This window comes from Wolffia australiana, chromosome 6 (genome assembly GCF_029677425.1).
Source record: "Wolffia australiana isolate 7733 chromosome 6, ASM2967742v1".
NCBI classification, from domain to species: domain Eukaryota; kingdom Viridiplantae; phylum Streptophyta; class Magnoliopsida; order Alismatales; family Araceae; genus Wolffia; species Wolffia australiana.
In genome coordinates this window covers 5,977,024-6,003,044 of record NC_135840.1, presented here as the reverse complement: position 1 = coordinate 6,003,044, position 26,021 = coordinate 5,977,024, and the positions used below count along the sequence as shown (strand labels likewise).

Here is a 26,021-nt window from a genome sequence, read left to right as displayed (position 1 = left end):
CGGGCGTTGTCTGACCGGAAGCGCTGGATGCGCGTCAAACTGGGTTTGGACCAAGGTGCAGAAATGCCGGACCGAGGCGAAACTTCAGACTTCGCAGCCAACAGATACGTCCATGTGTAGCGGGTAGCCTCGTCAACAAGGATGAGAAAATATCGATGGCCTTTCAGACTCGCCTGCGGGCGGTCCCCAAACATCACTATGAGCAGCGAAACAACGGCGTCGAGGTGTGGGGCGTAGATGGAGAAAGCGTGGACCGGCGATGCTTGGCCAACTGACAAGCCGCAAACCACTGTCTGAAGATCGAGTCAGTACACAGAAGGAAAGAGTCGCTTCAAAGTAGAAAAGGGAGGATGGCCCAGGCGCTGGTGGGCCAAGTGAAGTCGGGCACGGCGCTGCTCATCAACCGGACGGAGGCCACGAGGTACCAAGAAGCACTGCGGCGACCCCATCATCCAACAGCAGCAGCCCGTGCTCCGTCTAATGGCTGTAGTCTGCCCCCTTGTCAGAAAGGAACATGCCGTCAGGTTGGAGATGGAACGAACAGAAGACATCATCAACCAGGCGCTGTGGTGACATGAGGATAGCTCGCAGGTCGGGGACATGAAGGGCGTTGCGGGCGACACCGAGGCCATCTACATAGACTGCCCGATACCAGCCACGCGAAGACGCCCGCCACCGGCCGTGAGAACTGTACGACGCCACTGTGCCTCTCGTAGGATACAAACCGGTCATTGAACGGGTCATGTGGTCGGTAGCCCCGAATCAAGTACCCAGGTTGTATCCGAGGCGATAGGTGAGTGAAGTGCCGTATGACCACAGTACCACTGATCAGACACCGGAGAGGAGAACGCACCGAAACCACCAAAGTGAGCGGAGGACTGGGACTGCATAGCGGCCAGCTGTTCCCGAAGAAGAGCCATGTCGGCCTGAAGCTGATCCATGGGAGACGGGGAGGTACTGCTGGCAGGAGCGGACGAGGTGGCGGCGACCATCGCCTTCAAGTCGGCTGCCTTCTTCTTCTCTTGATCTAGCTTGCGACGCCGGCAGAAACGACTGCGGTGACCGGGCTTGTTGCAGTAGTTGCACACCACTGCAGAGGCCGGCGGGTCGGAAGTAGAGGCGGAGGAGGAAGTAGACTGCCGAGTGAGAAGAGCCGTCGAATCGGGAGAAGGCTCGGCAGAGGAACCCTGCAGCTGGAAGTGGCTCTCCTCCTCCTGGAGTTCCTTGACGAGATCATCAATCGACGGGAGGCCTTCGCGTCGGTGGAGTGCTCGACGACGAATGTCATCGTATTCCTTGTTGAGGCCGTTCAGGAATCCCAGGAGCCGGAGACGAAGTGTGTTTTGATAGGACACGCAGGGCGGGTCGTCAGTCGGCAGGTAATAGTCGACCTCTTCCCACAGCTTCTTGTGGGCCAATGCGTAGTCCGAAATGGACAATTGTCCTTGACGTAGGCTGTTGGCGCGCTGAACGAGGCTGAAGAGACGCCAGTTGTCGCCATCACGACCACAATAGGCGGCGGCCTGGTCCCAAAATCCCTTCACAGTAGTCCGATGCGGGAACCGGTCACGGAATTCGGGAGCGAGGGTGTGAATGTACAGCCAGCCCATGATGAAGTTCTCTTCGGCTTCCCAGGCAGCGAAGTACGGATGGGTCGGCGTGAGCAGTGCGGCAATGCAGTGTTTAAACAGTTGGCGGGCCTTGAGAGTTGTTTCGATGAAACGGCGCCAGGAGAGGATGTTCGGGCCGCAGAGGAGTGTCGACTCCGGGACCATCGGAAGTGGATGAACCACTTTGTGAGACAGCGGCTCCCGCTGAAAGTCAACGTCCGAAAAATCAGTCGTCGACGTCGTTGGCGACGGGGGTACTCGCGGCCCCTCCGTGGTGGAGTTGCCGGAGACGGGAGGAGTGTCGTCCGCGTCTGCCATGACAGAGTTGGCTGCTCGGTGGCTGGAGTGCGGACTGGCTGCTCGTGCGGCTGGTCCGCGTGCTGGCGGCGCGGGCGGCTGGTCGGCAGGCTAGCTGCTTGGCGGCTGGCGTGCGGGCGGGCTGCTTGGGCGGCTGGGCCGCGTGCGGCCTGCGCGAGCGGCTGGTCCGCAGGCTAGCTGCTCGGTGGCTGGCGTCGGGCTGGCTGCTCGTCGCGGCTGGTCCGCGCTGGCCGTCGCGGGCGGCTGGTCCGCAGGCTGGCTGCTCGGCGGCTGGCGTGCGGGCGGCGGCTCGGGCGGCTGGTCCGCGGGCTAGCTGCTCGGCGGCTGGCGTCGCGGGCTGGCTGCTCGTGTGGCTGGTCCGCGCGCTGGCTGTGCGGGCGGCTGGTCTGCAGGCTGGCTGCTCGGCGGCTGGCGTGCGGGCTGGCTGCTCGGGCGGCTGGTCCGGGGGCTGGCTGCGCAGGCGGCTGGTCCGGGGGCTGGCTGCTCGACGGCTGGCGTGCGGGCTGGCTGCTTGTGCGGCTGGTCCGTGCGCTGGCTGTGCGGGCGGCGGGTCCGCAGGCTGGCTGCTCGGCGGCTGGCGTGCAGGCCGGCTGTTCGTGCAGCAGGTCCGCGGGCTGGCTGTGCGGGCGGCTGGTCCGCGGGCTGTTTGCGCGGCGGCTGGCGTGCGGGCTGGTTGTGCAGCGGCTGGCGGTCGTTGGCAGAAAGCTTCGTCGGAGAACCAGCAGTCGATCAAAATTGCAGTTAGGGTTTCCCCTTCCTGCAGGATCGAACAGATCCTTGGTTCACCGGAGTTCTGCCGGAACTAGGGCGATGTCAAACCCTAGTATCAGATGCCCAAGGGCTCTGATACCATGTGAAACCCTAGAAGGTTTGAGGGAGAGGAGAAGAAGGATGATCGATGAAGGAAGACTAACAGAATGACATAAGGACCCAAAGGGTTACATGGAGGGTATTTATACCCTAGGAGAGTAAGTAGGAGAGAGAGAGTGATAATAATAATAAGTCCACACTAACAACATTATCTCACCCAGCTGTGAGATGCAGAGTCCCTGGATTATGATCAACATTATCCTTGGCATGACTCTAGAAGAATGCTGGATAGCCTATATAATTGGTTATTGTATAAAACAGAGAAAGAAGAGAAGTGAAAGGAAGAGAAAAGGGAGGGCCCCAGGGCACACACAAATGGATTTGAACGATAAAGAAACGATCTTATGTGGGTTATTTGATGAGTTGGCTCTTTAGATATTGTGCTGAAACAAGACCTGATTCCATCTGAATATATATAAACGATACTCTAAGTTAACTGAGTATCTCATCTTCTTTTTTCTTATAATTTTAGAGTTGAAGTCATATTTATCATATCCCTATCTTGTCACTGGTTGGATGCTTTGTTTTTTTTTCTTCGAGATTTTATGTAGCATCACTTGTTCTTTTAACAGGAAGAAGAACATCGAGTTCATGGGATTTCTTTGAAAGCTTCAAATTTCAAGGTACTGTTGCCGTCAAATTTTTAGATAATGTAACATATTTCTCACACTATATGTATGCAGGGACAGCAGAAAAACAGTAATAAACCCAATTCATCAGAGAAATCAAAGGTATTTAGTTTATTTGGAGTATTGCTATTTTCCAGTTTCTAATTATCAATGCACCATCAGGTTTGAAACACCTGTCACTTCATGGCAGTGTCTTGAGTAATCTTCTTTTATCTATACCAGGTTTTTGGTTGGTTTTCTCTAGTTCGATCTCCTTTCAGAAATAGATATCACATTAACCGCCAGTTGGAGTATTTTCAAAAAGAAAAAACCGCCAGTTGGACAGAAACTTATTTTTTCTGCTGCATGTTGCTTTAGTGTATGAAATTGCTCGTTTTGGGAATGTGTGACACCCAACCTGAGAATTCTATTGAAAATTTTATTATATATTTACTATATGGGTTTCAGCCCGCATATTTCTCTCCCTCTCTCGTATTCTCTCTCTGATATGTCTTCTGTGTTCACCTTGAAAATCCAAGCCAATATTATTCATCTACGGTAACAATGGTGCACTTTTGCTCTCTCTGATATTGTGAAATCCAAATGTCCTCCTACGTTATTTTAGCCATCCTATGCATGTTCTGAGCACATCAAAAGTTGGATGTACAGTTTTAAACTAAGGGACAATAAATAAAATTTCTTCATTGGTTTTTCATTCTGATTAGATTTTCCTGTTAATTGACTATTTCTATAGGTTTTTAATTTGGATATGCCATTTAACTGTTTATTCTTTCATATTCATTCCATCTTCTATTTTTTCAAAACGCTCAGGTGGTAAATAAAGAAATAATTCACTATCTTTCTTTATGTCTTCGTTTTCATCATCGCGACCACATAGTTTCCTAATGGTGTCATGCGGTCCCAAGACATGTTTTAAATATTCTACTGTTGGTTTGTAGGTAAAGTAGGCTTGTAAAGTGAATTACTCTGTTATATCTTAGTGGAATCATTTTCCCAAATTTTTCTGTGCCATGGATATCGTCTGGCTAGCTAGTCCTTAAGTTTTTCTTCATGGTTTTTTTTTATGGAGTTTATGTCCAGACATAGATATGTTATCAAATATCTTCTTGGCCCTGAGCATATCCATGGCATAGGAAAATTTAGGAAAATCAAGTATGAACTAAGTTTTTTTTTAAATATAAAACGGGTGAACACCCGATGAATTGTTGAATCCCCCATCAGGACCTTACAGTCCCTTCACCATCAATTCGATCATATTCAAATCCTCCCCTCTCTGTCGGTCGCCCGCTAAAGTCATGTGGCCTTTAATCCTCCGTTTCATGTATGGCTTCATCTGTAGAGGCCATTCTTCCCATGAACAACACCTCGTTTCGATGCGACCAGATGGCCCACAATACTGCCAATTATTGGTCACCTTCTTCATTTCCTCTGCCTCTGATGCAATTCTGGACTGAGTCCCAAAAGTCTCTTCAGATGTCAGTTTCACCCTTGATAATACTGGCTAGCCCAAATCGCGCGAGCAAATGAGCACTCAAAGAAGAGATGATTGCAGTCTTCTTCCCCATTAGGGCATAGCAGGCATTGTGATGACGTGTCCGAATATAGCTTTTTGCAAAGGACTCTTGCCATTAGTCTTCTTTGTGCTAGCAACCACCCAAAGATTCTCACCTTCAGCAGGACTCTTTGTCGTCTTATGAATCTGCATGCCCGGAATCGCGACCTGTCGTCCTCTTGCCTCTCCCAGATCCTTGCTTAGGCCTTTTGGACCAAGAAGGAGCCATTTTCCTCTATGCTACCATCTTGTTCTTTTGTTCGGTCTTAAATGGATTAGGGATTGTTGTATGTCCATGAATTCAAACACCCGCTGGTCAGATAAGGCACCCTTTATGATCAGTGTCCACGCCCCATTCCAACAGTCCGGCACATGGGCATTTTGATTCTGTGTGAGCATCTACAGACGAGGGAACATCTCACTCAAGATGCCTTGTGCCGACTAGGCATCCCTCTAATATTCAAACGTCGCCCCCCGCCTAACTTGGTTGAAAAGAATCCTTGTACTCATGGATAGATCTATCTTAGCCCTTGCCAAAACGATAATGCCCAATGATATGGATCTGCCTTTCTGTCCCCATTAAGTCCCTTGCCATGGATGGCTCTCAGTAATTTGATAGCAAGATCACTGGGTGGATTCATAATTCTCTCCACCCATTTAGATAATAATGACATGTTCATACTATGCATGTGCAAAACCCCTTGACCTCTGACTTTGGTGGGACGGCATACCTTGTCCTAAGCCACCATATCAAATCGCTTGCTTTGTTCCTTCCCAGATCCTCTCCATAGAAAATGTCTCATCATGCCTTCTAATCTCTACATGACTCCCGCTGACATCTTGAATAATGAGAGGTAGAATGTCGGAATGGATGAGAGTACTGATCGCAACAACACCAACAGAACTCCTCCGGAGAACACCTTAGCTTGCTACCCCTCTAGTCGTCTTTCCGCCTTATCAATGACCAGTTTTCAATCTGCTCTTGCCATCCTCCCTTTTGCCAGTGGTAGGCCCAAATATCTCAATGGGAGTCTCCCGATCGGTGTTCTCAGTATCTCTGCGCACTGTGTCTCATCTTTTGGAGATAGGCCGTTGCATAAAAAGGTTAATTTTCTCTGGTTGATTTGTAGTCCTGAGAAATCTGCGAATAGATCAATTATGATAGATAGATTTCTTGCTTCCCTCACTGAACCTTCGATGAAGAAGGTGTTGTCATCAGCACATTGGAGCAGTGGAATCCCATTTTGGTGGTCAGACAATTGGTAGCCTCGCAACAATCCTTGTGAACACACCTTATTGGTACAGAATGTGAATGCATCCACTGCCAGGACAAACAATATTGGTGCTAATGGGCATCATTGTTGCACCCCTCTTTGTGGCTGCATTCGACGTCCTTCTGGTTGTCCATTTTATCAGCACCGTGTAGGAGTGCATTGTGATGCACCCAAATGATCCATTCCTTAGGGAAACCCCTCCTTTTCATAGAGTCCCATATAAAATCCCAATCTAATGAGTTGTAAATCTTGGCAAAATTGACCTTCCACATAAACCCTTAAGTACCATTCCTCTTCCATGCTGCTAGTATTTCTCCTGTTGTTACTGCGCTGTCCACCAAGAGTGTACCAGGAATGAGCTGACTGCGGATCCAACAAGCTCTCCTATCTTGGGCCTCAGCCTATTTTCCGACACATCGGTAATAATCAAATAGATATAGTTTGATAGTGAAGTGGGTCTGAAGTCTTCAATTCTGTCCACTCCTTGACATTTCGGCCAAAGGAACAGATTTGATCTATTTATCTTCTCCATATTCCGTCATCGTTGTCTAAATTCTTCAAGCGTGGCCATCACATCCGGTCCAACCAGATTCCAGCATTCGCTGTAAAAGAATACCGGGATGCCATCTGGACCTGGAGCTCCCTCCCCATTCAGCCCCCTGATTGCCGCCTGATACGATCCTTGATCTAGGCTCGTATCGGAAGGAGGGTAGAAGACGAGGGGGGGCAGAAGTTCCCGGGGTAGAGAGGAGAAACGGGAATGGTCGGGGGAAGACGATCGCGGGGACGGGGATCGTGGAGGGAGAGAGTGAGGGAAACCCAGAGAGGGAGGTAGGGGAGGAGAGGGGAGACAAGAACTTCTTTCTTCTATTTTCTTGCCTGCCCTCCTGAAGGGAGGGCATCCCTATTTAAAGGGAAATATACAAGAGCAAATGTCTAAAATGCCCCTGTGGGCTAACTGACAAAACTACCCTTAGATAGGTTTAGGATCCTATCAAGGATCCAATTACCGCCTTAACCTCCTCTTCTAAAAAATGGATGGATCAATTCTAAAAATGTTCAGGCTCACCATTTCTGCCCCCTATCGCACCACGTCCACCGGTTCTGTTCCCCCTTTTTGGAGAAGGATCGGAAGTGGTCTGCAATTACCTGTCCCACCGCTTGTGATCCAATGTGTTCTCGATGTCCCACACCTTTATTTTCAATATTTTATTTTTACGTCTCCTGCCATTTTCCGCCAGATGGAAGGATCTCGTATTCGTGTCAACTACACAAAACCATAATTGTCTTGAGAGTTGACTCCAGTCCATCTCTAATTTCTTGTCTTCCTCTGCCACCACCCCTTGTCAACCTCAGCGTTCTTCTCCCTCTAGAGTTCTGATGTCTTCCAACTCATACAGTTGTTTTATTGTGGCTAGAGCTTCATTCCTCTTCTTCCTCTGGATTTCCCTAACCCGTTTCCAATACCCCATCAAATGTTTTACTAGACCATCGTCTCGATTTTCAACCCTGCTGTGTTGTGCGCTCTGTATTGTGCAATCCATGCTTGCACTATCTCATCCCTGAAATTGACTTCATAGAACCATGATTTATCCATCGTAAAATATGTGAATCGCCTTAATGTCTCATTTGTTGCCCACATGATAGGAGTATGATCTGATAATGGTCTTGGTAGTGATCTCATGTCTGTGTTTGGGAACTTTTCTGCCATGTAGACTGAACATAGAAAGCTGTCCAGTCTAGATTTCATCTCGCCTCCCGCATGCTCCTCCACTTGTACACGCAGTCCATTGGCCCCATTTTTTGTAATTCTGCATTGGCTATGAATGACCAAAAATCTGTCGAGTCATGGTCTAGCCCTCCCCTGTCATTGGGCCTATCCCTCGCCTCTAGAGTCACATTGAAATCGCCCTGAACAGCATTGGAGATCCCTGGAAGCCAGCTCACCTATGCACTCCTAGTGGAATTTGCTGAGGTATACACTAATTCTATTACCATCTCAAAATATCACTTATCCTTCTCAGCTTGACTTCTGCCATCGCTTGGCCTGACCAGTTATCCTCTTTAGAAAATACCATATCGTTCCAAGCTACCACTACAGCACCAGAATTTGCAACTGCATTGACCACCAAGAATCTCTCAAGAAATCCTTGGCCCAATGTGTTCCACACCTTGCTTCACAAGATTTCAGCGTAGTTTCTTGCAGGCATACTACTCTGGCTTCCCATTCTTTCAGATGATTTCTTATCACCCCTCTTCTTCGCTCATCTCGGTGCCCGCAAACATTCCGTGAAATACGCTTCATGATTGAGCGTTTGTTCCCCCTGCCCCCTCCTGGGTCCATTGCAATCCCAGCCTCAGAACAACCTCTCTACTTGGTGGCTTAGTAGGGGATCTTCCCCACCTTCATTTATCTTCACCGTCCTGGGGCCATCTCTGTTGAGGGTATCTCCATGTCTGGTGCTCGCAAACTAGGAGTCAGCATTTGGACCGTCTTCTTCGTGCTGCTCTTCACCTTTCCCCCAGCTATTAACTTCAAACAGCCACTTTTCCTGGCCGTCATCCACTTCACAATTTTCTGGTCTTACGTAATTCCAAACTTCTTCTGTCTGTAGACTATATTAGCTGTTGAAGTTCCCCCTTTTTTGTTTTGTACCTGACACTGCTCTATCAAGTGGGAACTAAGTAATACTAGGTTTCATCTTCACATCTGAATACCAATGTATCTGAGTACCTATGGTAAGGTAAACACAATGACAGAGTACGTTGGCCAGATCTCATCTCCAACTATTATCTTGACGACAATGCTTTACCCAAAAGCTTGTGTCACCAGATGAATGGCTATCTTTCCATCAGAAGCAATGTGGTATGGTTTCCATTCTGCAAACAATCCTTCCATATCCTGCTTCCTTGTAACTGGTCTTGTCAAGAGAGGAAGGAAGAAGATAATGACATAACTCAATAGAGTACATGGCTGGGTATACATATACCCTAGGAGGGAGAGAATGATAAGAGGGCTAATGGGCTTATAGAATAGGGCCCATTAGCCCATAAGGCTGACTATCTCACTAACACCCCCCCGCAAGCGAAGTATGGATGTCATCCATGCCAAGCTTGGACACTGCACGTTGCAGGAGAGGTCGAGATAGTCATTTGGTAAGGACATCAGCAGCTTGATCAGCGGATGGAACAAATTCCAAGTCAAAGATGCCCTCGTCCACGCGCTCCTTGAAGAAGTAGCGGTGGAGTTCCATATGCTTGATCCGTCCCTGTTGGCCAGGGTTCTTTGCCAAGGCGATGGCCGACTTGTTGTCGCAGTAGAAGTGGATTGGCCGGAATACTCCACACGAAGGTCATGGAGAATTCCGTATATCCACTGGCCTTCAGAGGCCCCATCGGCAAGTGCCCGGTATTCGGCTTCAGCACTGGAGCGAGACACTTTGTCCTGCTTGCTGCTCTTCAAACTGACAAGACTGCCGAAGACAAAAGTGCAGTACCCTGTGGTGGAACGACAGTCCACAACTGAGCCGGCAAAGTCCGCATCAGTGTACACCTTCACGGTCCGCTCCATACACCGAGGAAAGAACAAGCCCTTCCCGGGGCAGCCCTTTAGGTACGCAAGTACCCGGTTGGCCACCTGACGATGGATCTCCCGCGGAGAGTGCATGAACTGACTGAGGAGGTTGACGGCGAAACTGATGTCGGGGCGGGTGTGGGTCAAGTACAGGAGTTTCCCCACCACCTGCTGGTACTGATATGCGTTCACCGGTACTGAGTCCTCCCCCTTACCCAACTTGACGTTAGGGTCGATGGGAGTAGTAACCGGTGCACACTCAGTCATTCCGGTCAAGGCCAGTAGGTCAACGGCATACTTCTGCTGTGACACAAAGATCCCCGAGTAGGCCACCTCAAGGCCGAGGAAGTAGCGAAGAAGCCGAGGGCCTTGATTTTGAACTCCTTGGCCAACGCCAGAGCTGAGGCGGCCTCTGCAGAATCGGACCCCGTGATGAGGATGTCGTCGACGTACACGGCCAAGATGGAGACACCCGCGGAACTGTGACGGAAGAATAGGGAGGCATCCCCATTGCTCTGAGTGTAGCCCTCGGTCTTCATGACCGAAGAGAACCGACTGAACCACATCCGCGGTGACTGTTTCAGTCCATAGAGAGACTTCCGCAGCCGGCAAACGGTGCCCGGGGGGCCAAGGGTATACCCGGGAGGTGGCTGCATGTACACCTCCTCCGTCAAGTCACCATGGAGAAAAGCATTCTTCACATCGAACTGTCGTATCGGCCAGTCGGAATGAGCCGCAAGAGCCAAGAGGAGACGGACTGTTTCCATCTTCGCCACAGGAGAGAAGGTCTCGAAGTAGTCCACGCCATACGACTGAGTAAACCCCCGAGCCACAAGTCGAGACTTGAGGCGCTCGAGAGTACCATCAGCATGATGCTTCTTGGCATGAATCCACTTGCAATCCACTGCCCTCTTGCCAGGAGGAAGTGGGACGACTTCCCAAGTGTGGTTCTTGAGCAAGGACTGCATCTCCTCATCCATCGCCGCTTTCCAATGAGGAGAAGCAAGAGCATCGGATAGGCGACGAGGGAGGGGATGCGACTCGATGTGAGAAAGAAAGGACCGGTAGGAAGGGCTTAGCCGATCAAAAGAGAGATAGTGAGATAAGGGGTAGAGAGGTGTGCGAGCGCACTGACGAACCCCTTTCCGAAATGTGATAGGCCATCCCAACTGAGCATCATCATCAGTAGACGAGGGTGACGCATCGTCCGACGGAGGAGCGGAAGCAGAGGAGGGAGAAGAAGATAGCTCCCCGGGGGTAGGGGGAGGCTCCCCGGGGGAAGGTGGGGCACTAAGAGAAGGATACGGTGCACCAAGAGTAGGAGGTAGCTCCCCGGGGTGAGAGATGGACTTCCCGGGGTTAGGAGGTGCACTAGGGGGAGGATACGGTGCACCGGGAGGTGAGACGGTAGGAGGCAAGGGAGAGAAGGTGGCTGGGGGCGGCGGTGGAGGAATGGGTCCCACAAATGGAAAGGGTTCCAAGGAAGGAGTCGAAGACGCCTCAACCAGCGGAAGGCGTGGCGAGGTAGAATCACCGAAGTAAGACTCATGCTCGGCAAAGGTGACGTTTGCCGAGATGAAAAATCTCCGAGACGGAGGGTGGTAGCAACGGTAACCTTTCTGGAGAGAAGCGTACCCGACAAAGACGCACCGGAGAGCTCGAGCATCGAGCTTCGTGCGAGTGGGAGCCGTATCATGGACGTACGCCGTGCACCTGAAGATGCGAGGGAGGAGTCCAGTCCGCAGTGAGAGATGGGGGAACGCCGTGGAGAGACGATCCAGTGGGCTGACAAACCCGAGGGGCTGGGAGGGGAGACGGTTAACGAGATGGGTACTCGTTAAGACCGTCTCGCCCCAATACGCCCACGGAACAGAATAGTTCAGTAGAAGGGTACGGGCGGTCGACGTGACATACCCGATCCGACGTTCTGCCATACCGTTTTGTTCCGGGGCGGCCACACAAGAGGACTCGTGGAGAATCCCATGGTCAGCAAAGTACGTGGCCAGCTCGGTGTTGACGAAGTCTCGGGCGTTATCGGAGCGGAAGCGCTGAATACCTCGGCCAAAAAAACTTAGTACGAACCATGGTGCAGAAGTGACGGATCGTCGGAGCAACCTCAGATTTGGCGGTCAACAAGTAGACCCATGTGTAGTGGGTGGCCTCGTCAACAAAGATCTGAAAGTATCGGTGACCCTTTAGGCTAGCCTGCGGGGCGGGTCCCCAAACATCACTATGGATGCGAAATAATGGAGTGGAGGAGTGCGAGGTGGACGGAGAGAAAGATGAACGACGGTGCTTCGCCAATTGACAGGCATCACACACGATAGTCTGAAGGTCCAATCCAGTACACATCGAAGGAAAGAGACGCTGTAAAACTGAAAATGGCGGGTGACCCAGCCGTTGGTGAGCCAACTGGAGACGTCCCATACGCTGCACATCCGCCGGTCGGAGTTGGCGGTTAAGCAGGAAGCACCGAGAGCGCCCCCCATCGTCCAACAACAGCAACCCGTTCTCCCGCTTAATCGGTGTAGTCCGACCCACCTTGTCAGATAGAAACATCCCGTCAGGCTGGAGGTGAAAAGAACAGGACAAACTGTCAACCAAACGCTGAGGAGACATAAGTATAGCTCGCAGGGAGGGGACATGAAGAACATTGCTGACCACTCCGAGGCCGTCTACAAACACTGCCCCAATTCCAGCAACACGCAACCGTCCACCACCGGCTGTAAGAACTGTACGGTCCCCACTATGCCTTTCGTAGGATACAAACCGGTCATTGAACGGGGTCATGTGTTCGGTTGCCCCCGAATCAAGAACCCAGCTTGTATCCGATACGAGAGGCGAGTAAGAAGCCGTACCACAATACCACTGTTCAGACTGAGGGAGAGAGAACGCACCAAATCCGCCAAAATGTGCCGTCGACTGAGTCTGAGTCTGCATAGTAGCCACTTGGTCACGGAGACGGGCCAAGTCGGCTTGGAGCTGCTCAATAGTCGCCGGGCTGGTAGAAGAGGTAGAGGAGGCAACCATAGCTTTCCCTTCGGTAGCCTCCTTCTTTTTCCGGTTGTCGTACTGACGCTTCTTGCACCACTTGCGGAGATGTCCAAACTTGTTGCAGTAGGAGCAAATCAGCCCGGAGGGGGCCGCCTCCGCGGGGGGAGCAGGAGCGGGCGAGGGAGGCTGGGCGAGGAGGGCAGTCGAGTCACGAGCTGCCTCTGAGGAGAGAGTGCCAATGACATGAAAATGACTCTCCTCTTCCTGGAGTTCCTTCACCAAGTCATCAATGGAAGGAAGGCCTTCCTTGCGATGGAGGGCACGGCGCCGAGTGTCGTCATACTCCTTGTTTAGGCCATAAAGAAACCCCAAGAGGCGTAGGCGAAGAGTGTTCTGGAATGACTTGCACGTCGGATCATCCGTCGGCAAGTAGTAGTCCACCTCGTCCCACAGCTTCTTGTGTTCCAGCGCATAGTCCGAGATGGACAGTGCGCCTTGGCGAAAGTTGCTGGCTTTAGCAACGAGCATAAAGAGGCGCCAGTTGTCCCCTTCGCGGCCGCAAAATTTGTTGGCCTGGTCCCAAAAACCCTTCACGGTGGCGCAGCGAGGGAACCTTTCACGGAACGAGGGTGCCAGGGAGGTCGTGTAGAGCCATCCAAGGACGAAGTGTTCCTCGGCTTCCCACGCCGCATAGTGTGGATGGGTCGATGGAAGCGGGGCTTGTGTGCAATGCTTGAACAGTTGGCGAGCCTTGAGAGTAGTCTCGACAAAGTGACGCCACTGTAACAAATTCGGGCCCTGGAGACACGTCGTGTCGGGAACCGCCGGCAGAGAATGAGTAACCTTGTGTGACAAGGGTTCTCGTTGAAAGTCTGCATCGGTGAAGCCATCATCTGGGACGGCCGGTTGATGCGTCTGGCCCGTGGAGTAAAGTTCCTCCGACATCAGAGCCGTGGTCTCTACGGAGACGGCTGTTGTGACTGAGGTTGCGGCCCGTGCTGCGGCTGCGGCGGCGGCGGATGCTTCGGCGGCTGCTGCGGCTTCTGCTGCTGCTTCGGCGGCGGCTGAGGCAGCTGGCTGCGGCTGCGCGCAACTTCGGCTGGCGCGCGGCTGCGGCTGTGTGCGGCTGCGGCTGTGCGCGGCTGCGGCTGTGCGCGGCTGCGGCTGTGTGCGGCTGCGGCTGTGCGCGGCTGCGGCTGTGCGCGGTTGCGGCTGTGGCTGGCGCGCGGCTGTGGCTGGCACTCGGCTGCGGCTGCGGTTCCGGCTAGGGCTGCGGCTGCGGCTGGTTCTCCGGAAGCTCCGCGGGCTGGCTACAGCTCGCGCTGTGGCTGATCCGTCGGTCACGCTCCGGGTTCGCTAGACAGCGAGAGGGTGATGTCAAACCCTAGATGGAAGAGCTCTGGAGCTCTGATACCATGTCAAGAGAGGAAGGAAGAAGATAATGACATAACTCAATAGAGTACATGGCTGGGTATACATATACCCTAGGAGGGAGAGAATGATAAGAGGGCTAATGGGCTTATAGAATAGGGCCCATTAGCCCATAAGGCTGACTATCTCACTAACAGGTCTCATACTTTGGCCCCTGAAAGCAGCTTTGCTCACTGCAGATGTTGGCCAATAACCTTTCCAAAAACTCCTCTTATATAGGTAGGTATGCCCCTTTTTGGGATATGACCGACAGGTTGTGTTCTTGGTCCCAGGCCAGTTTGGCTGGTCAAGCCTGAGCTGAACTAGTTGGTCGTGATTAACCACCTTCCTGGGATATCTTCCGTCTTGAATTATGTCTCTGATATGCTACAGCTTTTTATCCTGAAGGAACAATATAGCGTCAGTACCTGTGATTGTAAAATATGACGTGAATGTTCAACTTAGGGTGATTTATTTTTGCATATTAGTATGACTATGTAATCATTTTAAAATTGTTGGGTACCTTATTAATAGAAGGACTTTATTCTTTTATGTCTTTGTATTTGAATTCATCTACTGCACTAAATTTGTTGCAATACCTGAACTTGTTTTTTTCATTGTCCCATGGACAAGTTTCAAAAAATTCTGGGAAGGTCACCGACTTTGTATGATCTCCCCTGTCCTTATTTCAAAAAAAAAAGTTTCAAAAAAAATTGAGGTAAATTATTGGGGAGTTTCAAATAAATTTGATATAGACTATGGACTAGCTTCAAATAAGTTTCACCCTATAGTGTTTTTTTTTAAATTTCAGTCATTTATACGGTAAAGTATGAGATGCTTTCTGCTTGGCTTTGAGAGTGAGCCTTTTGTTTCATTTTCTTTCAACTCATGTAGGTTGACCAGAAGGCAAACCTTATCATAAAACGTGGCTCAAAACGGCCAGATCTTAAGGCAATCTCAAAGGTCAGCCTGGATGCTTGTTTTTTTCATTGTCTGCTTGAGATTCATTCAAGTTTGATATTTGCTCTCTCAACTTATGTTTGCAATAGCTAGCAGTATTCTTTTTATTGTTGGTCCTGGAAAATAACGTCCGTATCAAATTGTGAAAAGTTTTGGTCGATAAATTAGTGAACTAGATTGTCTCTACTGGCTTTAAGACCCATCATTTTGGGTTTATCAATATTATAGTTCTTTTGGACACAGTCAACCAGGACGGGGGACTGGAGGATGAGGCTCGCGGATCGAGGCGGCGATTTCTCGCACACACAGCGTCGCGAGCGTCAGCTGCGAGATGGACTCCTAGACTCCGTCGAAGAATGGAGAGACAGAGTTTGGAGTCGATGAGGCGGAAGACGAGAGAGAGGCGATGGGAATGACCGAGGAGTCGCTTCCATGCGCTTTCAAAGTCGCGAGGGCAGGTGGCATCAGTGGCGACGCGGAAACCTAATTTCTGCCCAGGATCGGAGCGATGGCGACTGGAATAGCCGGGGCGGAAGATATGTGCGTGGAAAAGGCGTGACCTATGACCGCGATGGAGAGGGAAATTCCTATGCCCCAGATGACGACCGCGACAACCTGTGATTTCCGACGCGTGTTGAGGGGGGTCTCCGACGCGATTTCACGGGGGGCTGGTCATACGCGCTCTCTGGCAAAATCGGCTACCACTTAGGAAATCCACGGCCTCTGCGCCCCATTGGAGGGTGTCGCGTCTCCTTGGAGGGCGTCGTCCACCAACCCCCTCGCCTTCCAGTCGGGCGGCCTATTACGGACATCTATGGACAGACCAACCGTGACCTCCATGGAGCAAGGTATCGAAGCCTATATCCGGGCAGGGACGGACGTTTGGCGGGACAGCGCCATGGTGTCTGGGAATCCTCGAGTAGAATTCCCGACAGCCAAGGTGACCGTTCGAAGCCAGTGCAGGATGACCGGTACCGTGGGCATCATGGAGGGCCCCCTCACACATACTGTGAGAGGGTCCCAAATTCAACCGCATGGAACGAGATGGTGAAGAGGGTCCCACCGCGCATAATGCAAGAGAGTCTCCCAACTAAATCCCGGCAGAACACAACAGTCCCGGACCCAATTCCACCCCGCGGGGTCGGGGGAGCGCACATTGACCCTTGGATGTTGAGAAGGGAGGAGGAGCGAGGTAAGAGGCCCCTGCACGAGCTTCTTGGGGGCAGGCCAAAACACCGGGATGGGGGAGATGACGGCATCACTAAGGGACAAACGAGCGGGGGCCCCACACCGCAAGAAGGAGAGCAGAGGGGGACGCCGGAAGAAGAACACCACCTCATCGAACAGTCAACCAGGACCGGGGCAGATCATGAGGCCTCGTTAGTAGACAGAGGCCAGCCCGGCGCAAGCCGGCAAGGATCGTCACCGGACGAGCAAAAAGACAAGAGTGAGGTGGGGGGTGAGACTGAAGGATGGGTGGAGGTGAAGTCCCGTTGGGCGCGGCAGGGTCAGCAGAACCTCGTCAATCGGAGACCACCCGGGGAGGGGAATATATGCTTCCGGCGCTTAGGGTCAGGCCACCACGTGCGTTTCTGCCGGGACCCGGTGGTCTGCCGCCGATGCAGAAAGACCGGTCATCGTCAATATGAATGCACTCAAGGGGGAGATGAAGGTAGGGGTCCCCAAGAGCAAAGGAGATTGTCGACCCGAAGCCCGGGTCGCCAAATGACCCAAACTGAGACGGAAAGAGAGGAGGCTTCCAACATCCTCCATAAATGTGTGGTGGGCGATGTGTTCGGGGTCATCCCAACGATCAAGAGTGTCCGCGTTGGCTTATGGCCGCAAGCCCCTTACTTGGACGTGGCGGAGTTGCAAAGGCTAGACGCACACACTCTGCTTCTACGAGGGGTCCCGAGGGCTGCGCATACCGCGTTATGCGGATGGCAGCAGCGGGTCACCGAGGAGTCGGAGGTGAGGTGGCGTCGAGTACTTTTGACCGACGGGGCGGAAGGAATCAAGAAGATGGGAATAGTCGTGGAGGTGCGCGGGGTCCCATTGGTGCACCGTCGAGAGGCGACATTGACAAGGCTAGTCGCTTCCTTCGGTCGGTTAAAGAACGTTATCTCGATGGGCCTGGAATCCGGGGATCCAAATGTGGTGCTTCTGGATGTTGAGGTGATAGATGGGGAGGCGATACGTGACTCAGTCTGGGTCCGTGGATACTCACGGGCATTCAAAGCAAGAATAGGACCCAAGACCCCTCCGGCCTCACCAGGAGTGTTCAGGGGATCGGCTGCCTGCCAGGAGGCGGTTGAGGAGAAGGGTGTTTCCTCCACGAGGGTACTGGAGGACGATGCTTCCATGGAGAACGCCGTACAAGAAGGGGCGAGTGGGGCCCGGGTCCCAGGGGAGGACACGACAGCGGCCATCCGGCCACCCTCGACCAGGGAGGAAGAAGGCCAAGAAGATCTCGAAGATCAAAGTCTAGGAAGGAAAAGGGCGAGGCAGATAACCAATGATGATCTGCGCCGTTTTAAGGGAGTGGTCTACCGGAGGGGGAAGTTAGCGTTGACGGAGGCGGACGGTAAGAAAACCTGGGTGGTATCCGGGCACAACGGGCAAATACGCCTAATTGCCGACGAACGACCTAAGAAGATGGAAGCCGTCGACAGCCACGTGGGACCGCACCAAGGTTCCCGCGAAACAAAGGGAAAGCGGCTGTAGCGTCCTCTAGCCACACACAGGACGCGGCGCCAGAGGAGGCCCATGACACACAACCGACGATGGCTGAGGTGGCGGAGGAGGTGGGAGTAACCCCGACGAGGGTGCAGGGAGGGCTTTCATCGGAGCATCAATGAAGTGTCTATCGTGGAATATTCACGGACTTCGGGACGAAGGGAGAGGGGGAGTTGTGGGAAGCAATTTGCGACAGTGGGGAGCGGATGTGGTGTGCCTACAAGAGACGATGTTGGAGAGATGCAATACTAAGGTGTGGAATTCGGTGGGAAGGGGTTCTCTTGAGGGTGTTGTGGCTGTTAATGGCACGGGCAGATTGGGGGGCTTATTAGTGGCATGGAACACTACGACTTTTGCTAAGGAGGGGTCGTGGACAGGACAACACATCGCGGCTGTTAAACTAAGGAGGAGGAGCGACGGAGGTCAATGCATGGTGGCCTTGTTATATGGTCCGGTTCTAGCAGCCCGACGCCACGAATTGTGGGAGGAATTGGAGGTAGTCACCTCCCTCTTTCAGGGGACTCCAATGCTGTTTGGTGGGCATTTTAACGTCACTCTGGAGTCGAGCGATAGACCGAATGGCTTTTGAGAGCAAGACCCGGGTTCAGAGGCATTTTGGGCTTTCATCTCGGGGGCGGGCCTGCAAGAGATGGGTCCGATGAATTGCAACTTCACATGGAGGAGTACGAGAGGTCCTGCCACGCGCTCTCGTTTGGACCGATTCTTGTGTTCGGTTGACTTGTTGGAGGCACACACCTTAGCAGATGTACGAGCACTCCCTATCTGATCATGCACCAATTATCTGGCAAGACAACGTTGGGCAGGCTAGACCCACCTACTTCAAATTGGACAGATCGTGGCTACGCGAGAGGGGCTTCAGAGATAAGGTGAACACCTGGTGGACGGGTCACTCTTCACCAGGTTCAGCCACGATGAGGCTGGCCACCAAGCTGGCGGGCCTGCGTCAATACCTCATCGGGGTGAAGAGACAGATTCGAGAGGGAAGACACCGACGATGGGATGAGGCTTTATCGAGGGTCCAGCATCTTGACGCCATTGAGGACACAAGATGCCTGCTAGACGACGAAGCCAAGGAAAGGAAAACTGTCGAGAGGTGGTGGAGGAGGAAGATAAGAAGCATGAGATGGATTGGAGGCAAAGATCGCGGCAGACGGGGCTGAAGGAGGGAGATGCCAACACTCGGTTCTTCCATATGGTGGCGAATGGAAGGCGGCGGTCAAATCACATCTACAAAGTGAAAGTGAGGGATCAAGAGTTCGTTGGGGCCCAGGCGGTTGGAGAAGCACTAGCAGGACACTTCCAAATGGTAACCAAGCGAGGACCCCACAACCAGTGCCGAAGGGAGGGTTGAGGGGTATCCCGGTTGCCAAATGCACAACAAGATGAGCTAGTGAGGTCTTTTAGTGCGGAGGAAGTGAGGGCGGCGATCAAGGGATTGAATGGAGAAGGAGCGCCAGGCCCTGACGGCTTCCCCGTCTTCTTCTTCAGCGACCTGACGTGATGGATGCCTTGGGTGAATTCCAGAGGGGCAATTTTGGCCTGGACAGACTTAACAGGTCCTACTTATTTCTACTGCCCAAGTGCATAGGGGCAGTGAACGTGGGGGATTTTAGACCCATTGCTTTGTCGAATTCTATCTATCTCATCATTGCCAAGGTAATGGGTAACCGTTTGAGGGTGATAATTGGGGATCTAATCGGTCCGTTCCAATCGGCCTTCATTCGGGTAGGCAGCTGCAGGAGAGCGCAGTGGTGGCGGGGGAGATCGTATCAGCATGGAAAAAAGAGGGGACAAAGGGATTTATTTGGAAGGTGGACTTCGCAAAAGCTTATGACTCGCTCGATTGGAAATTCCTATGGGCCGTCATGAGGAAGAGGGGATCCCCCAAGATGTGGGTGACCTGGGTGTGACGGTGCGTTACATCCCACTCTTTCTCGGTCTTGGTCAATGGCCGGGCGGAAGGAGGGTGGATCCACCCACAGAGAGGAGTCAGGCAGGGTTGCCCTTTAGCACCACTGTTGTTCGTCCAGGCGGTAGACACACTGGCTAGTTGTACCCTTAAGGCGTGCGAGCGAGGCCTTTTACGAGGCTTTCACATGGCGAGTTATCCGGGGGGCATTACATTGCTCCAGTATGCAGATGACACAACATTCTTTATGGAAGGTTCGGTGAAAGAAGCTCACACCGTATCGTCACTGCTGGAGCTGTTCGCGGATTTTTCGGGACTAAGCCTCAACTGGGAAAAGTCAGCATTCGTGGGGTTCGGCTTATCCTCCAATGAGGAGAATCTATGCGCCCGGGCGCTAGGTACACTGCGAGGATCACTTACGATGAGGTATTTGGGGCTCCCTCTCACGGGGAGACGGATCTTAGCCGCAGAATGGCAACCAGTGATCGATAAGGTGGAGCGGCGGTTGGAGGGCTGGCAAAGCAAGATACTCTCACGAGGGGGTCGCCTGGTACTGTTGAGATCGGTGCTCTCCCCTATCCCTGTCTTCTACCTGTTGATGTTTAAGGTGCCGATAGGAGTGGCCAATCGACTTGAAGGGTTAATGAGACATTTATTTTGGGGCGGGAAGGGAGAAGGGGGTAGAGGAGGGATACCCCTGGTCGTCTGGGATGTGGTCTGTAGACCCGTGAAACAGGGAGGACTGGGTATTCTCCACTTGAAATCCCTGAACCTGGCATTGCTCGCTAAATGGGTTGAACAGCTGGTGTCATCGACGGAGGGTTTGACCTTCAAGGTATTAAGTGACATATACGATCCGCCGTTGAATTGGGAGAGGGGGTGGGCGCACAGGAGTGGGGAATCCCCTTTTTGGCGTAGTCTGAGGCAAACCATTCCTCACATTCGGGATTTCTTTGACCCCCAGTTGGTGGACGGGAGAGGGTTCCGGTTTTGGACCGATAATTGGACAAAGCATGGCTTCCTGAAGATGCAGTTTCCGAGAATCTTTGCACTGGCAAGGAACCCTAATATTGCCGTCAGCGAGTATTGGGAAGAGGCGTGGGTCCCTAGCTTCCTGGGACTTTGTCGGAGGATCGTTTCGTGGAGATGTTGGGGATGCATGAGATCATCCTACCTCTCAGCCCCTCGGGAGCTTCCCGGGACGGGTGGGTATGGCGGGGGCCGCTTTTCTCAGTAAAAGAGGCGTATTTGAAAATCAAATTGGAAGTGAGGGATGACATCTCTACCGGTACTACACGCCGTATCATAATGAAGCAAAAACTCCCCCTAAAGATGCGACTGTTAGGGTGGCTGCTGAGGAGACGAAGACTGGTCACACGGGTATACCGCAGGCGATGGTCACCGACGGAGCCCGTCTCGTGCCCTCCGTGTGGCGGGGATAAGGAAGACTGCTCACACCTTTTTTTCACATGTCCATTTGCCAGGGAGTACGGGCATCGCAGCAGGTTCCCCGGGTGAATATTTCTTCCGACACCGAGTTTTGGGCTTCATGCATGACGGGTAGAAACCGGAGCAGAGCGGACTGGGGGAGAATACTGGCAGCACTTTGGGCGATATGGATGCATCGATATGATTTGGTGTTTAAAGGAGGGACGGCATCGGTAGACAACGTCATTTCGGACGTTGCGATTTTAATATCTTTTTGGGGGTTGGGTGGGTAGAGGGAAAGCCTTACGTGGCCATGTCTGTATATGTTGTGTACATACTGTTCGCATTTTTTTTTAATGGAACAGGTGGACCACTGGTTTCCGGGTGGTCTGCCCTACTTTATTTTTTTTTTTAAATATAGTTCTTTTGGTCACAATTTAATGGTCCTGAGACATAAGTTATCCTGCTGAGATCTTCCTGCACGCATATGCATGCGTGTGTAAGTATAACATAAATAAGTGCGTTAGCGCGTTAATTGTAATATACTAAGAAATGAACAGAGCTCATTTCAGTGTACAGTTATAGAGAAAAGCTCTGCTTTTCTAGTCAGTATATAATATAATTTTTATTTAAAAATCCCATTAATGTCAATCTAGCCCTTATCTGTGTCTCTTTGGAAGAGAAGACGAGAGAAGTGCAGGCAGTGGGGATGCAAATCCAAACTGTCCTGAAATACATCTTGGGTCAAAATGCGCAAACCTATAAGCCAACGGTTGTTGCCTTAAATAGGCAAACTCTCTAGGATAGATGCTACATAAGAAATTAAGAAAACACTCCTTGTTTCCCCTAAAGCAGGTTACTGAAAAACTTCATTGCCAACTTTAGGAAATTGCACAGTAAGGATGAACCTAGAGAAAATGGCCCCAGAAGAAATCATGAGAGGAGCAAGTCCCAATGAAATGACCAACAAGGAATGGTAGGCTTTCTACTGAAGAATTAGTAGGGCCAACCAGAAAAAAATGGGAAAACAGCTGATAAAAGTTCCCTAGTTGAGGGAAATAGGAGGCTTTGTTTTCAATTTCCGAAATTCCACTCAGAGTGGTGATTTCTGAGAAATCAAGAGATGGCGCTGGTTGATTTTCTTCCCACACTGAAGCAGACAGTGTAAGAGATTTCGAAGGGAACAATCTGCTCCTGGATTTATTGTCGGAGGCTCGGGATTAATGCTAACTTCCCTCTGGAATTGTTGATCTTGAGCTTCTAAGAGATCTAGGATGCTTGCGCTAGATGTTGCAAACTTGTGCACTCGTAAATATCTTTGAAGCATCAAGGCCTGTAGCACTTCACTTCTGCCCTCACTTTTGGCTTAAGAGATGTGGACATATTTCTTCCACAAACTCATAGGGAATACATGTGGTGAAGTCTACCAAATTAGTGCCTTTATCTGACCAGTTTCTGAACGATATCTCTACCTGAATAATAATTGATATGCATATTTTTTGAAGAGACCAATTGTTTAGACATTTTAAGTTTCAACTCTTGCCAATCTCTGAAACTATAAGGACATTTATGTAACTCATCACACATATAGCAAGATAAAAATATTCCATTTGGCAGACATGTCTTTTTGGCATCTCAACAGTGAAAACTGGGATGCACCCCTTTTGGTGCAAACCCGATCATAGGTAGTCTGTTTATAAGGGTCTAATGTTGTTCTCCAATGGAGATAGATATCCCTGGACAAATTTTCACAGAAACCCTAAGGGAGGCGAGACTGGTATTGAACGATCTTTGTTTAAATACCAGGTCATAAATACACAAATTGGGCCAATAACAAGGCCCATTAGTCTGAAAATTGAAATAACTAAAAGAGAGAGAGAGAATAGGAAATGACAAAAATTAGAAAGTGGTAAAGAAAAAACAAGAAATAAGAATATTCTAGCTGACACCCCCCTCAAGCTGGTAGGTAGATGTTTTGCATTCCCAGCTTGGAATTCAGCTGATGGAATACTCCATGGGTATCTCCTTTGGTAAGTAGGTCAGCCACCTGATGAGCTGACTGAATATATTTCATTTGGATCACTTTGGCATTGATCTTCTTACAAATAAAGTGTCTGTCTTTTTGACATGCTTAGTTCTGTCATGCTGGACTGGGTTGTGAGCAATATCAATAGCCGATTTACTGTCACAAGATAATACCGTGAGACTTTCTTGGGATATTTTGAGATCCTGCAGAATACCTCTGATCTACAGAATTTCAAAGATTCCCTTAGCAACTGCTTTAAATTCTGCTTCAGCACTTGATCGTGATACCACCTTTTGCTTCTTGCTTTGCCAAGTGATTAGACTTCCTCCCAAAAATGTGCAATAACAGTCGTTGACCGACGATCCAAGATAGATCCACCATAATCTGCATCAGTATAAGCTTCCAGTACTAGTAGTGCACCTCTTTGAAACACCAAATCATGTCCAGCATTACCCTTCAAATATGAAAGTACCTTAACTGCAGCCTGCATTTGAGGGTCTCTGGTATGATGCATAAACTGGCTTAACAGTCCCACTGCAAATGCGATATCCAGTCTGGAATGTTGAAGATATATAAGTTTACCAATAAACCTCTGATACTGACCACGATCAACTAAGGGCGCGTCTTCACACAACCCAAGTTTCAAATTTGCATCTATGGGTACCTATGATGGTTTACAGTCGCTCATACCCATTTCTTTCAAAATATCAAGTATATATTTTCTCTGAGAAACAAAAATGCCGCTGGGGGAATAAGCAATTTCAATTCCCAGAAAGTAATGTAGCAAGCTCAGAGATTTTATGTCAAAGATTTGGGAAAGTTTCTGACCAAGAATAAAAATTTCTTCCTCATCGTTGTCACTGACAAAAATGTCATCTACATAGACAAACTGGACAGCCACCTTGCCATTCACATTTGTTTTTGAAGAATCCTTAGAGGAGAGGAAGCTTCAAGGAGAGAGAAAGCTCCAAGGAGAGGGAAAGTGTAGAAGAAAACAAAACACCTCATCTTAGGGTTTTCTTCAAGAAGGTGCATATAGAGGGAACAACAGAAGAGATAGAAAAAGAGAAAAGAAAATATCGAGAGAGAAAACAAAAAATAAGAAATATTTAGAGTATTTAACACTCCCCCTCAAACTGGTGAGTGGATGTTATTGATTACCAGTTTGCCGCACAATTCTTGAAAACATGGGGTAGACAGTCCTTTGGTGAAAATATCAGCTCATCGATGGGCAGACAGGGTGTAGGATATGCCAAAATGTCCCGACTCCAGCTTCTCTTTTATGAAATGACGATCAACTTCAACATGTTTAGTGCGGTCGTGTTGCATTGGATCATGGGCGATGCTGATAGCTGACTTATTATCACAAAATAATTGTGTAGGTTGATGACACGATACTTTAGTTCTGCAAGAAGATTGGTGAGCCATAATGCCTCGCAGAGACCTTCTGCCAGGGCATGAAACTCTGCTTCAGCACTGGATCGAGAGATAACGGATTGTTTCTTACTGCGCCATGTAATAATATTGCCACCAAGAAAAGTACAGTTACCCGTCGTTGAGCGACGATCATCATGAGAACCAACATAATCGGCAGTAGTATAGACGTCCAATTGGAGACCACCATTACGCTTGAATTGAAGACCAAGACTAATAGTACCCTTAAGATAGCGAAGTACGCAATTGGCAGCTTGCATATGATTCACTTTTGGATAATTCATATATCGACTTGGCATGCCCATGGCATAAGCGATGTTTGGGCAAGTGTGAGTTAGATATATCAGCTTACCAGCCAATCTTTGATTCTGTCCTTGGTCAACAACTTCCTCATGCTCCGCCAGAGATTTTTTTTTGAGAAGTGATTTAAGGTGGTCACCCGACAAAGCAGTAACCACCCGGAGTTACATGTGGAGATAGTTAAAACTCTCCTCACCACCTGGCCAACCTCTCTCTTAACTGATTACCCCTCTAGCAAACCAGAATGGCATGATGCCCTCGACCTCGTGGGCTAGCCTGTCCTTTGACACCTTGCCCCCCCAAATACTACCTCATTTCGGTGTAACCATATCACCCAGAGCACTGTCAACCCTTGACCTCCCTCATCCCTCCTCGTAGGCCCCCTTGCCTTATGAACTCCCAAAAAACCTCCTCTGACGCCACATTCGGCGCCGAGTGCACTTGGGTAGCCCAGATTGAACAGGTGAGTGCGCTCTCAAAGAATAAATGGCTGAAGTCTTCATCACCATTTGTGCATATAGTGCACGTCGCAGAGGTATTAGGATACATCCTCTGATGGAAGACGTGTGTCACCAGCCTCTTGCGTAGTAAGAGCCAACAAAAGATCTTAACCTTTTATGGAATCTTGAGGAGCCAAATGGCACGACATGCTTGGATTGTTGATTGATCCTCCGTTCCTTGGCACAGCTTCATGTAGGCCTTCCGAACAGAAAAGGGAATGTCTGTCCAAGTCCATCCGTCTTGTTCGCCACGTCTTGGCCGGCACTGAGAAGCTTGTCGCATGCCTAAGAAGTCTGCCACCTTTTGATCTGAGAGAGCACCTTCTACCGTTGGATTCCATATGTTGCCCCAACATTCTGCCACTGTGGCATTGGGGCATCTGGCCAGCACATTAAAGGACCGTCTGAAGACCATGGGTCTCTAGAAGCGAAATAGGGAGCCATCACCAAGTCGGGCAGTGAAAAAGTCTTTAATT

At 50.5% G+C, this 26,021-nt stretch overlaps 1 protein-coding gene across 3 annotated transcripts in view; it reads left to right on the top strand.

Annotated features, from left to right (window-relative positions):
- SUVH4 (histone-lysine N-methyltransferase, H3 lysine-9 specific SUVH4-like protein) overlaps positions 1–26,021 on the top strand; it is a 91,068-nt gene that overhangs the window by 23,610 nt on the left and 41,437 nt on the right. For all 3 annotated transcript variants that reach the window (XM_078576733.1, XM_078576734.1, XM_078576732.1), the window contains exons 3-5: positions 3,371–3,421; positions 3,482–3,529; positions 15,126–15,194. In XM_078576733.1, coding sequence (XP_078432859.1) covers positions 3,371–3,421; positions 3,482–3,529; positions 15,126–15,194 — 168 coding nt within the window. The remainder of the gene's footprint in view (positions 1–3,370; positions 3,422–3,481; positions 3,530–15,125; positions 15,195–26,021) is intronic.